The 12,587-nt window shown below is 44.2% G+C and overlaps 1 protein-coding gene across 2 annotated transcripts in view; it reads left to right on the forward strand.

Annotated features, from left to right (window-relative positions):
- The window catches only part of wnt5b (wingless-type MMTV integration site family, member 5b), a 64,054-nt gene extending 54,362 nt beyond the window's left edge, over positions 1 to 9,692 (forward strand). For both annotated transcript variants that reach the window (XM_084039339.1, XM_084039340.1), the window contains 5 exons: positions 68 to 155; positions 440 to 599; positions 2,819 to 3,111; positions 7,692 to 7,850; positions 7,938 to 9,692. In XM_084039339.1, the coding sequence (XP_083895465.1) occupies positions 68 to 155; positions 440 to 599; positions 2,819 to 3,111; positions 7,692 to 7,850; positions 7,938 to 8,237 (1,000 nt within the window). In that variant the 3' untranslated portion in view covers positions 8,238 to 9,692. The remainder of the gene's footprint in view (positions 1 to 67; positions 156 to 439; positions 600 to 2,818; positions 3,112 to 7,691; positions 7,851 to 7,937) is intronic.
- The last annotated feature ends 2,895 nt before the right edge of the window (positions 9,693 to 12,587 follow it).

Here is a 12,587-nt window from a genome sequence, read left to right on the forward strand (position 1 = left end):
ATCTCTGATCTTAACAGGTAGAGTTTAATGGTTCAAATTCAGACCTAATATGGCCTCTGTCTCTCAGGTCACTAGCTCTGACCCCGATCCAAAGGCCGGAGATGTACATCATTGGAGCTCAGCCTCTCTGCAGTCAGCTGTCTGGCCTCTCCCAGGTAAGTGCCAGTCTGCCCGCTTTAGACGCTTTTTTAATATATTTCAAAACAACTCCAACAGTGCTCATAACTTGAATTCACTGATGACTATTGTGCTAGAATAGCAGCTCACTTTTAGCACGTTGTGGCTCTGCAACTTCAGCGTCAACTGATCGTCCGTCCTTTGTACCCCAACTCTGAGGAAATGGACAAATAAAGGACAATAATCCCCCACAGGGGACCGCTAAAGTATCAAACCATTACATGGTGATCTCGGCTTAATCTCACCTCCCGTGCTGCTGCAGGGCCAGAGGAAGCTCTGCCAGCTGTACCAGGACCACATGATCTACATCGGAGACGGAGCCAAGACGGGCATCAAGGAGTGCCAGTACCAGTTCAGACAGAGGAGGTGGAACTGCAGCACCGTGGACAACACGTCAGTGTTTGGACGGGTCATGCAGATTGGTGAGTCGACTGCTTGGTGGAATCAGGGGACAGCGTGAGGAAAGAGTGTCTTTTTCCTGTCTTATAAAAGATCTGAATTGATTTAAAGTTGATTTCAGGTTTAGTGTGTTTCATTAAGCGTGCAAATTCCCAGAAGTTACACACAGAACAAAAACAGAAACAGTGGTATTATCTTAAAGGCTCTTTTTATATATAAAATAAGCAAGTAGCAAGCAATTATAAGGTTTGGTAAAAGCACTGATTCAATGAATAATGATCCAAATAGCTGTATAGGACCAGTGCGTCATAATAATGTCATAATTTAAATATATTCTTTTTTGATGATTATATTCAGCATTTATCTTTATCTTGTGAAGTTTTGAATTTAGCTGTGAAGGAACTTAATAGCCTACTTTTTTTTTTACACATTTTCAGACATTAATAGTAATGTTCACAACTAAAAGCACGTGATCGTAGACGGTACAGAAACTTCCCTTGCGATTCCCATTGTGCGCATGCGCAATTAAACTCGATCACTTTCTCAATCAAAAGCGACAACTCGAAGGGTTTGCGCGAGGCCGTCGAAAGAACAAGGGCAAAAAAAAAAAAAAAAAAGGAAAGGAGACGCGATCTTTGGACTTGCCCCCCCAGTAGCTCAGATCCCGGATCGGTTTCGTGCCCGCGCCTTTAATTCGCAGCGGGCGACGTGGGAAACCTCTCATCAACAAGTACGTGTCAAATCCGCCGCGGGCAGTCGGACGAGGTGTTTGCCGCTCTCTCTCTGTCTGCGTGCCTCTCTGTTGACAGTCGGTCTATCTCCAGGTTTAGACGGAGGTGTGAGGCGGTCCATTGTCCTGCAGCTCCCCTTTTGAAATGCGCTGATGAGCTGACACCGAGCCGGCAGATCCGGACCCGCTATTTGAAGTCTGGGCTCCACAGCCTCATAAACCCTCGCTCTCCCTCTCCGTCTCCTTTATCCTGGTGCATAATATGCACGCGCATCCTGACTGGGAGTCCGCTCCTATAAAGCCGCATGAATAGCTCACGCGCCTCGACCCCGCGCGCATACCTGCCTGTCTGGCTGGCCGGTGTTGATTCCAGGCTCCCGGCTTCCTGTTGGGTGTTATAGGGCGATACTACAGGCTGCAAAGCACTCAAATAACTATTATAGGGCCTCTAAAACAATGAAATCCCGACTGACAAAGTATAACAACCTGAAAGACATGATGAGCAAAAATTATATTTCTGCCTCTTGCCTTTAAAAAAAAGTATCCTAAAAGAATATAATAGAATAATGCTATATGAAAAAAAGGAAATCCTGATATATCATATATAAGAAATAAAACCTTCACTCTGGTCTTTGTGAATGCAGCCTCAGCCAGAAATACCAAAGGGGCTCTTTGCCATTCTCATGTAAATGTTCAGTTTCAGAGCACTCAACCCTCCCATTGTACCTGTCAGGCCACCGTCTTTGTCCTTTTGCTTCTTCTTTTTTTTGTTGCTTTGAAGCGGTTTGTGTATTAATGCAGGGAATCGACATGCAGGTCGTGTTGTGTATTCCACCGTTCTTAAGGGCGTTAGATACTCTGCGTTAAGGCAGAAGAATGATTCAGATTCCATGTTTTTGGTTCAAAGTTAACATAATAAGTATATTAAAGATTTGGTTCACCCACACAGATGGTTTAAATTAATTTGTCCACATTTCTGAATTGTATGCCTTTCCTTCACAACAATGGAGAGAGTTTTATTAGTGGTGCTGCGTTGAGAATGTGTAGCCTACTCAACAGAGACATTTGATTTTAGAAAGAGGTGTTTTACCCTCAATGGGCCGACGAGCCAGAGCCAGGATAGTTATCTCCAAAGGCCAACAGCTTCATTAAAGGCTGCACATGTATTATGGATCACTGTGCCGCTGTTTGAGTTGTTGAGTTAAACCAGGTACAAAATCTCATCTATTGTCTATTGTTAGGTGCAGCGGGGTGTGGGGCTGTTTGCTGTGTGTGTGTGTGTGTGTGTGTGTGTGTGTGTGTGTGTGTGTGTGTGTGTGTGTGTGTGTGTGTGTGTTGGAGGGGGGTTAACCTGAGCAGCTACCCATGTTTCCTGTCAGCGAACTCACACATTCAGCACAGCCCTACATAAAAACAACACAATGGCCATGATTAAATGTAACTTACTGTGTGTTCTGAGAGCAGATAATATTGATTATACATATTAAAATATCTCCATCTCCTCTCCACCAGGCTCCAGGGAAACAGCCTTCACTTACGCCATCAGCGCGGCCGGCGTGGTCAACGCCATCAGCCGGGCGTGCCGCGAGGGCGAGCTCTCCACGTGCGGCTGCAGCCGCGCCGCTCGACCCCGTGACCTGCCGCGCGATTGGCTCTGGGGAGGCTGCGGCGACAACGTGCATTACGGCTACAGGTTCGCCCGGGAGTTTGTGGACGCCAGGGAGAGAGAGAAGAACTACCCGCGCGGGTCCACTGAGCACGCCCGAACCCTGATGAACCTGCAGAACAACGAAGCGGGCAGACAGGTACGTTAGTTTGTCTTTACAAATATCATTCATCCTTTTTGAGTTGTGAAACTTAAGTGTGCCACGCTTTTAAACACCATCCGAGATCTGCGAGGAATGTGTGTGTGTGTGTGTGTGTGTGTGTGTGTGTGTGTGTGTGTGTGTGTGTGTGTGTGTGTGTGTGTGTGTGTGTGTGTGTGTGTGTGTGTGTGTATGTGTGTGTGTGTGTGTGTGTGTGTGTGTGTGTGTGTCGAGGTGGCCTGACCCGGCAGTATTTGTGGGTGCGTGTGTGTAAGTTATTTATTGGGAGGGTCCAAATGGTATGACTGCTAACGCCCTTGGAGTCTGGCGAGGTCGCCAGGTCAGTGCACATTCCAGTGAAGTAACACACACACACACAAGCTCATGGTACACATATAAATGCAAAGAAACATGTGCAACAAAACAGGAAAGAGAGTGATGGACGGATAAATGATGGATGGTAGGTTTTGTCAATTAAGCATCCCTGGTTTCTGAGGGTTTTTTGGCCCTCTCCGGTTGCCGTACAGCAATGATTAGAGGCTTCAGCATAGATATCACATACCAAAGGTGTTGGGTAATTCTTTCAAATGGGGAGAAATGCACGAAAGGAAACCTTTGACAAGGTCACACACACACACACACACACACACACACACACACACACACACACACACACGTATACAGACTTTCCTCGTAAAAGATCCATTTGCCTGTTCTGGTACACATTGGATTATGAGAATGTGTGTGTGCGTGTGTCGTCTCAGCTCCGTTTGATTTGTGTGAGAGACAGTGAGCCTGGTTTTGTGCGAGTGTGTGTATCAGGGGTCAAAGGTGAGGGTCTGGAGAGGTTGTGTTTCTGCTGAGGGTCCCATTGGGGCTATATGAGAGTGTATGAGAGAGAGAAAGATCTACTGCTACAGCCTGGTTTAACACACACACATACACACACACACACACACTCACACACACTCTTTTGAATTACTTTTCCTCCTCTCTCCTGTTTGATCTCCTTGTTTTCTTTGTCGCCCGTCCGTCGGAACGGAAGAGAGGAGAAGACAGCGATGAAAAGGAGGAGAGCGAGTGAGAGGAAGACAGTTTCTCTCTTCCTCTTCATCCCTCCTTCCCTCTTTCTTCCGTGGACACGCCAGTTTGTCCTAAAGCGGGATTTGTCTTGCTTGGTTGAACAAGGCAAACCGCAGGGCTTTTGTGGAGGTGACAGGGGCGTGCCGCTGTGTGTGTGTGTGTGTGAGTGTGTGTGTGTGTGTGTGTGTGTGTGTGTGTGTGTGTGTGTGTGTGTGTGTGTGTGAACGCTCAGCTTCATTTGATTTGTGTGGAAGGCGGATAACGCGCTCGTCTGTGTGTACAAGCGTCTGGAGACAGACGCAGGGTGAGGGATGGACCTCCGTCACACTCCCCCGACTCTCAAAGACTGACACACACACACACACACACACACACACACACACACACACACACACTCACACCAACATACACACAGCCACCCAGGTCCACTGTCTCCATTTCACACAAATCAAATGAGGCAGGCCTTGTCACATATAGACACAAAAACAACTAAATGTACGTTCTCAGTCTAAAGACGGGCCAGAAGTCAAATTCATCCCTCAACCTGTTGGTTTAGTTAATTGCTCATTGCAACAATGGCCAGTCTTAACTCTTTGGGAAATAAAGATCTGGGACATAAATTGACTCTGTGGACTTATCATCTTTGCTTTATTACATATTGTATGTTGGCCTCCCAAAGCATCGTGAAAACACACACACATGTAACAACACTGGTTTTCCAAAAACACAGAAATATCAACAATAAAAGGAGAACACTAGCTGGATAAATAAAGCAAACAAACAGGGCTTTAAAACAAATGAGAAGATTACATTTTATAACAGGATTTTCGTAAGAACTAGAAGGTGTCCCTCTTTTTGGCTCTCCTCTTGCTCCTCATTCAGGGTGGGCTATTTTCTCTTTTTTATTATCTATTTACACACACACACACACACACACACACACACACACACACGGCTCCTAACCCCTAACCCTGTCTGAGCAAATCCTATTGTGCCTGACACAGAGACCGTGTCTCCACCACGGATGACTGACCGTGTGTGTGTGTGTGTGTGTTTTCATCAGGTCCAGTGTCACTGTGCTCACCAAATAGCTCAGTATGATGCAGGACACACACAGTTTATGCCTGGTTTGATCTCGACAGCGTGGGGTTATTGGCTGTGTGTAATATTAATCATAAAAAGAATAATGAGCTGTTTCTATAGTGCCATTCAAAGGATGTAGCTCAAATTCATGAATCAAGTAATGTGCAAAAAGAGTGTAGTAACAATAGAAGAATAAAGAACAGAAAAATAAGTAATAAAAGAAAAGACTGCGTAGAGAGAAGGGATAGGATTCCTCCCACTGATGTTTCCTCCCTAATATCCTTAGAAATGTTGTCCAAACTTTGCTAACCACAAATAGATTAAAAAAAAAAGTTCCAATCCTAATTTTCTCATGTCTGTTGTTCTGAACTTCTAATAAACCCCACAGTGGGGGATCCGAGGAAACACGAGGCCTCGTAAAACAACAAGGAGTCATAAAATATGAGGATTTCCTCCTGGTGATTTATGAATGAAACTAATTCCAACTTTGAAAACCCCCCCAAATACTCCCATTAACTCCTCGCTCACTGTGAACAGCGTCGCGATATAAAGAGAAACTACTTTCATAAATAGCAGTTAAAGAGTTTTCATTTGAAATTATGAGAAAAAAAATGGGAGAAAATATCAACAGAACCACAAAACGCTGAAACCTTCTAGCTCTACAAAATGCCATTGTCCCCTGCTCCCAGTGTCTGTCTGAGGGGGTCACGGAGGTCGAGTCACAGGATTGGAGGGTGCCGAGTGCTATGCCTGCTGGGTAGTAAAGTAGAGGAGAGGGGAGCAGAGGTGGGAGGTTGGGGGTCGGGGGTGTTTGGGATGCCGGGGTTAACCGAGGTGAGAAGGTAATTGAGATCAGGCGACGTGAGGAGTGATGGGTTTCATTTGTGCGAGCGGCAAACGTTGGAATCGAGATGCAATCGATTCGGCGAGCACGGTCGGAACGGCATCGGCGCAAACACGAAGAGCACAACACAATGCATGATTAGTGGCGTGTGTGTGTGTGTGTGTGTGTGTGTGTGTGTGTGTGGAGAAGGTGTGTGTTTTGTGGCTTGATGAATGAATGCTGCTGGCCTGGCGGAGCTGATGGGGTGTGAAGGGCTCCCCCTGAAGTCCACCGCCGCTAGCATCATAAATCTTCTATTTCCTGTTCTGTTTTCTTCACGTATGTTCGTAATGTTGAGACCCAAAGAATTTGCGAACTCATATTGCAAAGACGTGAATCTAATGGGGCAATCTGGCTTAGATCAGGACTATTTTGGAGATGTAGTGTCTTGTTTGGGGGGTTAAAATAGGGCGTTTAGTTTTAAATAGTGGCTAAATTTAGCAGGATCTGGTATAGAGAATAGTTTATATTTTTTCTGTCTAAAATGATTGTATTATAGGACGATTTCACTGACTTTATAGTTATGCTTATAATATGCAATACCATAATTTTCTCTTTAATATGACCAGCTCTGTGGGAAACTGGATTTTTACAATAGATCCACGTTTCCTCCGGTTAGTAGCAGCTTGTCTATTCTCAGTCAGCTGTTTGTTTTAGTTTGGTGGAGCCGTATTGACAGCCGTGTCGGAAAACAGCGTGTATTTATGCAAAGATCTTTTCTTTGTTTTTCTTTGCTTAGCATTTTTCCCTTTTGGTTATCCGTTTTTTTTTTTTTTACTGAGGGTGTTTTGCATCAGTGCAGACAGATGGAGATGGGAACACTTCTACATTTGGGCTATATGAAGCTTATTTAGGAGGAAAAGTCCCCCGGGACAGCAGCTCACATGGATCTGTGTGAACGAGGCGTCTCGGTATCCGCTATTATTAGATTTTTTTTCTCCAGTTTAATTTAGCAGCAGGAGTCTTAAATAACTGTGAAAATTACCCCCAGCTACAGAGTTTATTAATTAAACCTATATAAAAATATAATCTAGATTAACCTTGATTTTTTTCCCCCCAGCACATTTATTCTGCATTACTCAGGTGAGTTACACAAGTTGACCACTAGGCGGCAGCAGCACAGCAGCAAATATTGTTTCATTCATCATTTCAGACTGTAAACGTCTTAAACTACCCGCCTGGATCCAGTCTGAAAGACAATGTCATGAGCCCCCCCTACATGTTTATTATATATAATATGTATTTTGCTTTTTTATTTTACTATGACCATTTGATTTTCTTGGAATAATTTTTCAAAGGCATATTTGATATTCAGCAGGCAAAATCCAACACTCAAGCTTACACTAAATGTTCCCCTTCCAAACCTAAAAGCATGGTTAACCTGGAGAACAGACATTTAATGTGACTGAGTCTTAAAACTGGGAATTTAATGTGGAAAAATACACTGCAGGTTTCTTTTGTGTGTGGATAATTATAATAACAACAACCACATCTATCTAACATTTTGTCTTTTTCTCTCTCACTCCACCAGGCGGCCTATAACCTCGCAAACGTGGCCTGTAAATGTCACGGTGTCTCCGGCTCCTGCAGTCTGAAGACCTGTTGGCTCCAGCTGGCCGACTTCAGACGCGTCGGAGAGTTCCTGAAGGAGAAGTACGACAGTGCGGCCGCCATGCGCATCGGACGCAAGGTATTGACGCCTCTCTCCTTATGGAGTGCCGCAAACAAAACGAAAACAGAATTATACCAAATCTGATTATTTTCCTCTTTCAAACAGAGCAAGCTGGAGCTGGTGGACAAGCGCTTCAACACCCCGACCCCGGAGGATCTGGTCTACATCGACACCAGCCCCGACTACTGCCTCCGCAACGAGACCACGGGCTCGCTGGGCACACAGGGCCGCCTCTGCAACAAAACCTCGGAGGGCATGGACGGCTGCGAGCTCATGTGCTGCGGCAGAGGCTACGACCAGTTCAAGACCTACAAGCACGAGCGCTGCCACTGCAAGTTCCACTGGTGCTGCTACGTCAAGTGCAAGCGCTGCACGACGCTCGTCGACCAGTTTGTGTGTAAATAGCGACGAGGCGGATCAAAGGGGGATGCAGCAAGGAGGAGAGGGGGGGAGATGAGGAGGGGGGAGGTGATGGAGGGCTGAATCTTCAGGGTTTTGTTCAGGATAAGTTAAGAGTTTTCTGACGAGGTTCCCTTCAATCCTCCGTTTATAAATCTCCTGTGTTTTTCACACGAAGCTGCGTAACACCTGTGTGTGTGAATAGCATGGCCGATAGATAGATGGGTAAGATGGACAAAAGTAGGGAACAAGGAGGACTTCCACGTTTTTCGGACAACTCTATTTTTTTTCGATGTTCGATTGTCACATTCTTCTTTCTCCTGATCACAACCCTGAAGGAAGGATGGAGGGAAGGACAAAATAAAAAATGGACGAACACAGAAGGACACCGAGGAAAAATGGACCTCTAAAGTGGAACAACTGGATCCCAAAAAAAGGGGGAGGGACACACGTACGACTAGTGCGATAACAAAGATTAAATAAATATATAATTAAATAATAAATAAGCATACAACTTTCGATTGTTATTTAAAGAGACTTGAACGAATCCGGAGGCAGACTTTGGACCCACAAAGCGCACACTGTTTGGGAATCCCACAAATCAATACAGTTCCTTTTTTTTTTTTTTTTTTGGGAGTTTGAAGCCATGTGAGCGCTGAGTGGTGTCAGCGTGTCTCTTTCAAAGAACTTTTGACCTTTAACCCCAGCATGGGACGTTCTCTCATAGTCCACACTAGTTGCGCTGACGTTGCAGAGAAAAAGTCCAGACTGAAGTGAGATCTCTTTATAGAAGGAGAAAAAGTTGAGCAGACGCTTTCACAAGCCAACAACGGTGGAATTTCTCTGTTTTTAAAAATATAATAAAAACACTTAATCTTCAAGTCAAGACGGACTAAACGCACTCGGTGTAGCTGCTGCCGTTGGAGCAGATTTCGCAGCACCTGTGACCTGGCAAGTGTGTGAGCGGGTTAATGAGGCACCGCGTCCGTTTGAACAAGCAGAAAACCCTCCATTAGTGAGATTAATGTGGCGCTGCTGCCTTAATGAAGCCGCACTAAGAGACGCGTGGACCTCTTCATCTCATGTTGTAACGCAACTCGTTAAGTCAACAAAAAAAAAAGGTTTGGCCTTTGGCCGCCAATTTAACACGCCATAATACTGTTATACCATGAGTTCGGCTGCTTGTACGGGACGTTTGTTTTCAGTGTGTAATGTCATCCAATCAGTGAAGAGGACAGAGCGAACAGAAGAGGACTGTGGGGGAAATGAATGTGCGCCAGCGTGGAAAAACAAGAGAGGACTGCAATTTATTATGTGCTGCTTTTAAAAAAAAAGAAAAAGTAAAAAAAAAAAAAGTAGTCGATAAGAAAAGAAGGTATATTTTATTATTGTTTTTAAGTTTTCTACGTTTTATACATGAGTATTACTGTGTATTCTTTTGATAAACTAGTCTTCGACAACAAGGCTTTGTCCTGTTCTTGAGTGAGCTGCAGTTCTTTTTTTTGGGGTAGCCTGATCTCAGGCCAGTGTTTTCACCAACTCGGCAACCACAGACAAGTCTTTGTCATTTCGAGGGTGTTGTGGAAAATGTTGCACGCAGACGCTAAATGAGGAAGCAATGCAGGGAATCGAATGACAGTAGTGCCATTCACGACAACAATGCAAACCAGCTACGTGGCCAAGTCATTTGGATGTGTCATGCTTCTAAATCGTCTGGAGATGAGATGCAGATGGTGTGCAACTGGCTTTCACAATCAGTTTTATCATTTCATCGTCTCACGACACCAAATTATGAAATGTAGCAGAGAGAAACTCTAAAACAAATAATAAAAATCCATGCTTAAACAACACTCTGAAGCTAAATCGTTCCACTCCCGTCAGCAGAAATGTGTCTTTTGTTAGTGTAACAAGGCCTCTGAATAAACCCACCTGACACTATTCAATGTGCTGAAAACTATGAGCATTTAAAGGTAACTGTGTGATATTTTAGGTGGCTAAAATTCACTTATTCTAGAGGAAAATGGTTTGTTTCATCTTCTGATTGTTTCCCTGTGGATAAGGTTTCTGCATTGTATCAGAAAACAATCAAATAATCCAAAAAATCAAAAATCTTTAAATTTAATTCCTTATATCTGCTCAAAATTAGTTTTTTTTCCTCCCCATTTTGAGACAGTTCCTACATTTTTCAGGATTAAACATATACCTACCTATTCATCCATTATTACATTTAAATTCAGACAATCCTCAGACTCGTTACTCATGAATTAGTAAAACCATCTAGCTTCACATCAGTCGGAATGTGTTCATATTTAATACCACATCACATTGTCTTCATGCGTATGTATTCTTTTCTCACGTAAATAAGTAAAATATTTTATACGCCGCGTTCTTGCACTCGAGGATGATTATTTGATGATTTATTACGCTCATTCCTGCTTATTCGTTATGATTTTGATCCCATCAGATGGCTCCTTGTCTCCTCATCTGCTCAATGGACGCCAGGCTTTTTGTTTTTGTCCACATTTTAACTCTTTGTTTATTTTACGGCACAAGCAGAGTGACTTCAGCTCTTCTCTCTATAAATGGCTCCGGCAGCTTTGCTCAACTACCTTTAACAACTTTGAGCAGTGAGTGTTAAGCACACAGTCATGGTTAAGTAGGTCTGTACAGTGACCCAGCTAACAATCCCGTTACTTTTAGCTGCTCACAGCTAATTGGATCAGACCACTGACCGGAGCAGCATGAGCGACCACGTAGTACTGTATACGTAATCCTCCTCACCTGGTAGAGCACTCGCCGTCTCATCACAGACAAAACCACTGCCGCCGATTCCTACAAAGACTTGTGTTGGTGTATTCATTCTACATTGATGGTTGATGCATATGAATGAAAAAGTGATGCGTTTGCTGAAGATCAGACTACTTTCCAAAAGGACTTTTCTTGTGCTGGTGTTCAATTTGTTTTCTGCTGTTGTAGCAGGAAAGTTGGTTCCGACATCTGGGATTTTTTTTTTTTTTTTTTTGCTGACTTTACCCATCAGTCCATCTGCAGCTTTTGTGCCTTGAGTCAATCTTGTACATGAGTTCCCTTAGCTTATTAATAGGAAAACATAATTGTATTTAAGTCACCACTATCACCTTGGAGTTTGACTGCTGTCTCCTCAGGTGTTTTGGCAATCTGGAGCTCCACCTGCAGCTTAGACTTCATTATAAACATCCCCCTTATCTCCCTCTCAACAGCTTTGACTCTGCTCTCGGCCGGGCAGCAGACTGGGGCCAAACAAGTCGCCGCGGGTCTCTTTTAAAAGGCCAAAGAGCGTCTCTGCACTTCTGGCTGCAAACTGGCCCTCTGGTTCTTACCCGCAGGACATTTTAATATCGGACTGCCAACTATCTGATTATGAAGCCAAACCTGCTTACGTTTTTTTTCGTGTTGCAGTTGAAGAACATCGCTGCAAGAAGGCCATTTATCCTCACAGCTTTTCTCATTTCCGTGCAGTTTTTGGCATTGAGGGATGTACAATGGAGTCTCTACAACCTGGTCTCCCACATGTTGGATGTTGGAGCAGCTCTGGTGTCGGCACCTCCCGCGTCCAGCAGGGGGAAACGGCAGCAACAACACTGACCCAAACAGAGGTCCCCAAATACAAAGAAGTCAAGCTCATGGCCATGTTGTTCCCTATGAGAAGTCACAGTTTATGTAAAAATACATGAGGTATTTGCATTTCACAATGCTGCCTCATACAGGCAAAGCTTTTGATCATGTTTGTAGCTGTACATAACGCCAGAGGAAAACTGTACTATGGGAGCTTGCATGTGTGTGTGTGTGTGTGTGTGTGTGTGTATGTGAGTGTGTAGATTAGCCAGCAGCCGTTGTGGTTAAGACATCCGTAGGCGAACCCTCTGATCGGGATTAGCTTAGTGAAGAAGACACAACCTAATTTTCTCTCTCTCTCACACACAAATATACATGCGGTGAACATACATTCATATTCCTTTGCTGTGTCGAACACTCTCTCTCTCTCTTTCTGTCTTCTTTCAAACGCACACCAAGACCAAGTCAAACACAAATGCTCAGCTCACTTATCTGCAAGCTCATTCATCCATAAATGCTCTCTACCAGCTGTTGCTGGAGCAGAATGGACCGATCAACACCGAGGAACCAGAATATCTCATCTTCTCGGGACGCTGCTGTCGGATTCAGTAAATGTGCTGCGAGGTTGAGATTGTCATTCTCACATCAGCGCCACTTTATTCTTCTTATTCATCTTAATTAATGCCTTGTGCAGTTTGTCAACCCCCTCTGTCGCACATGGAGAGATCACGCAGTCATAATTATTATTCATCACACAAAAAT

Source organism: Eutrigla gurnardus (assembly GCF_963514095.1).
Source record: "Eutrigla gurnardus genome assembly, chromosome: 21".
Taxonomy (NCBI): Eukaryota; Metazoa; Chordata; class Actinopteri; order Perciformes; family Triglidae; genus Eutrigla; species Eutrigla gurnardus.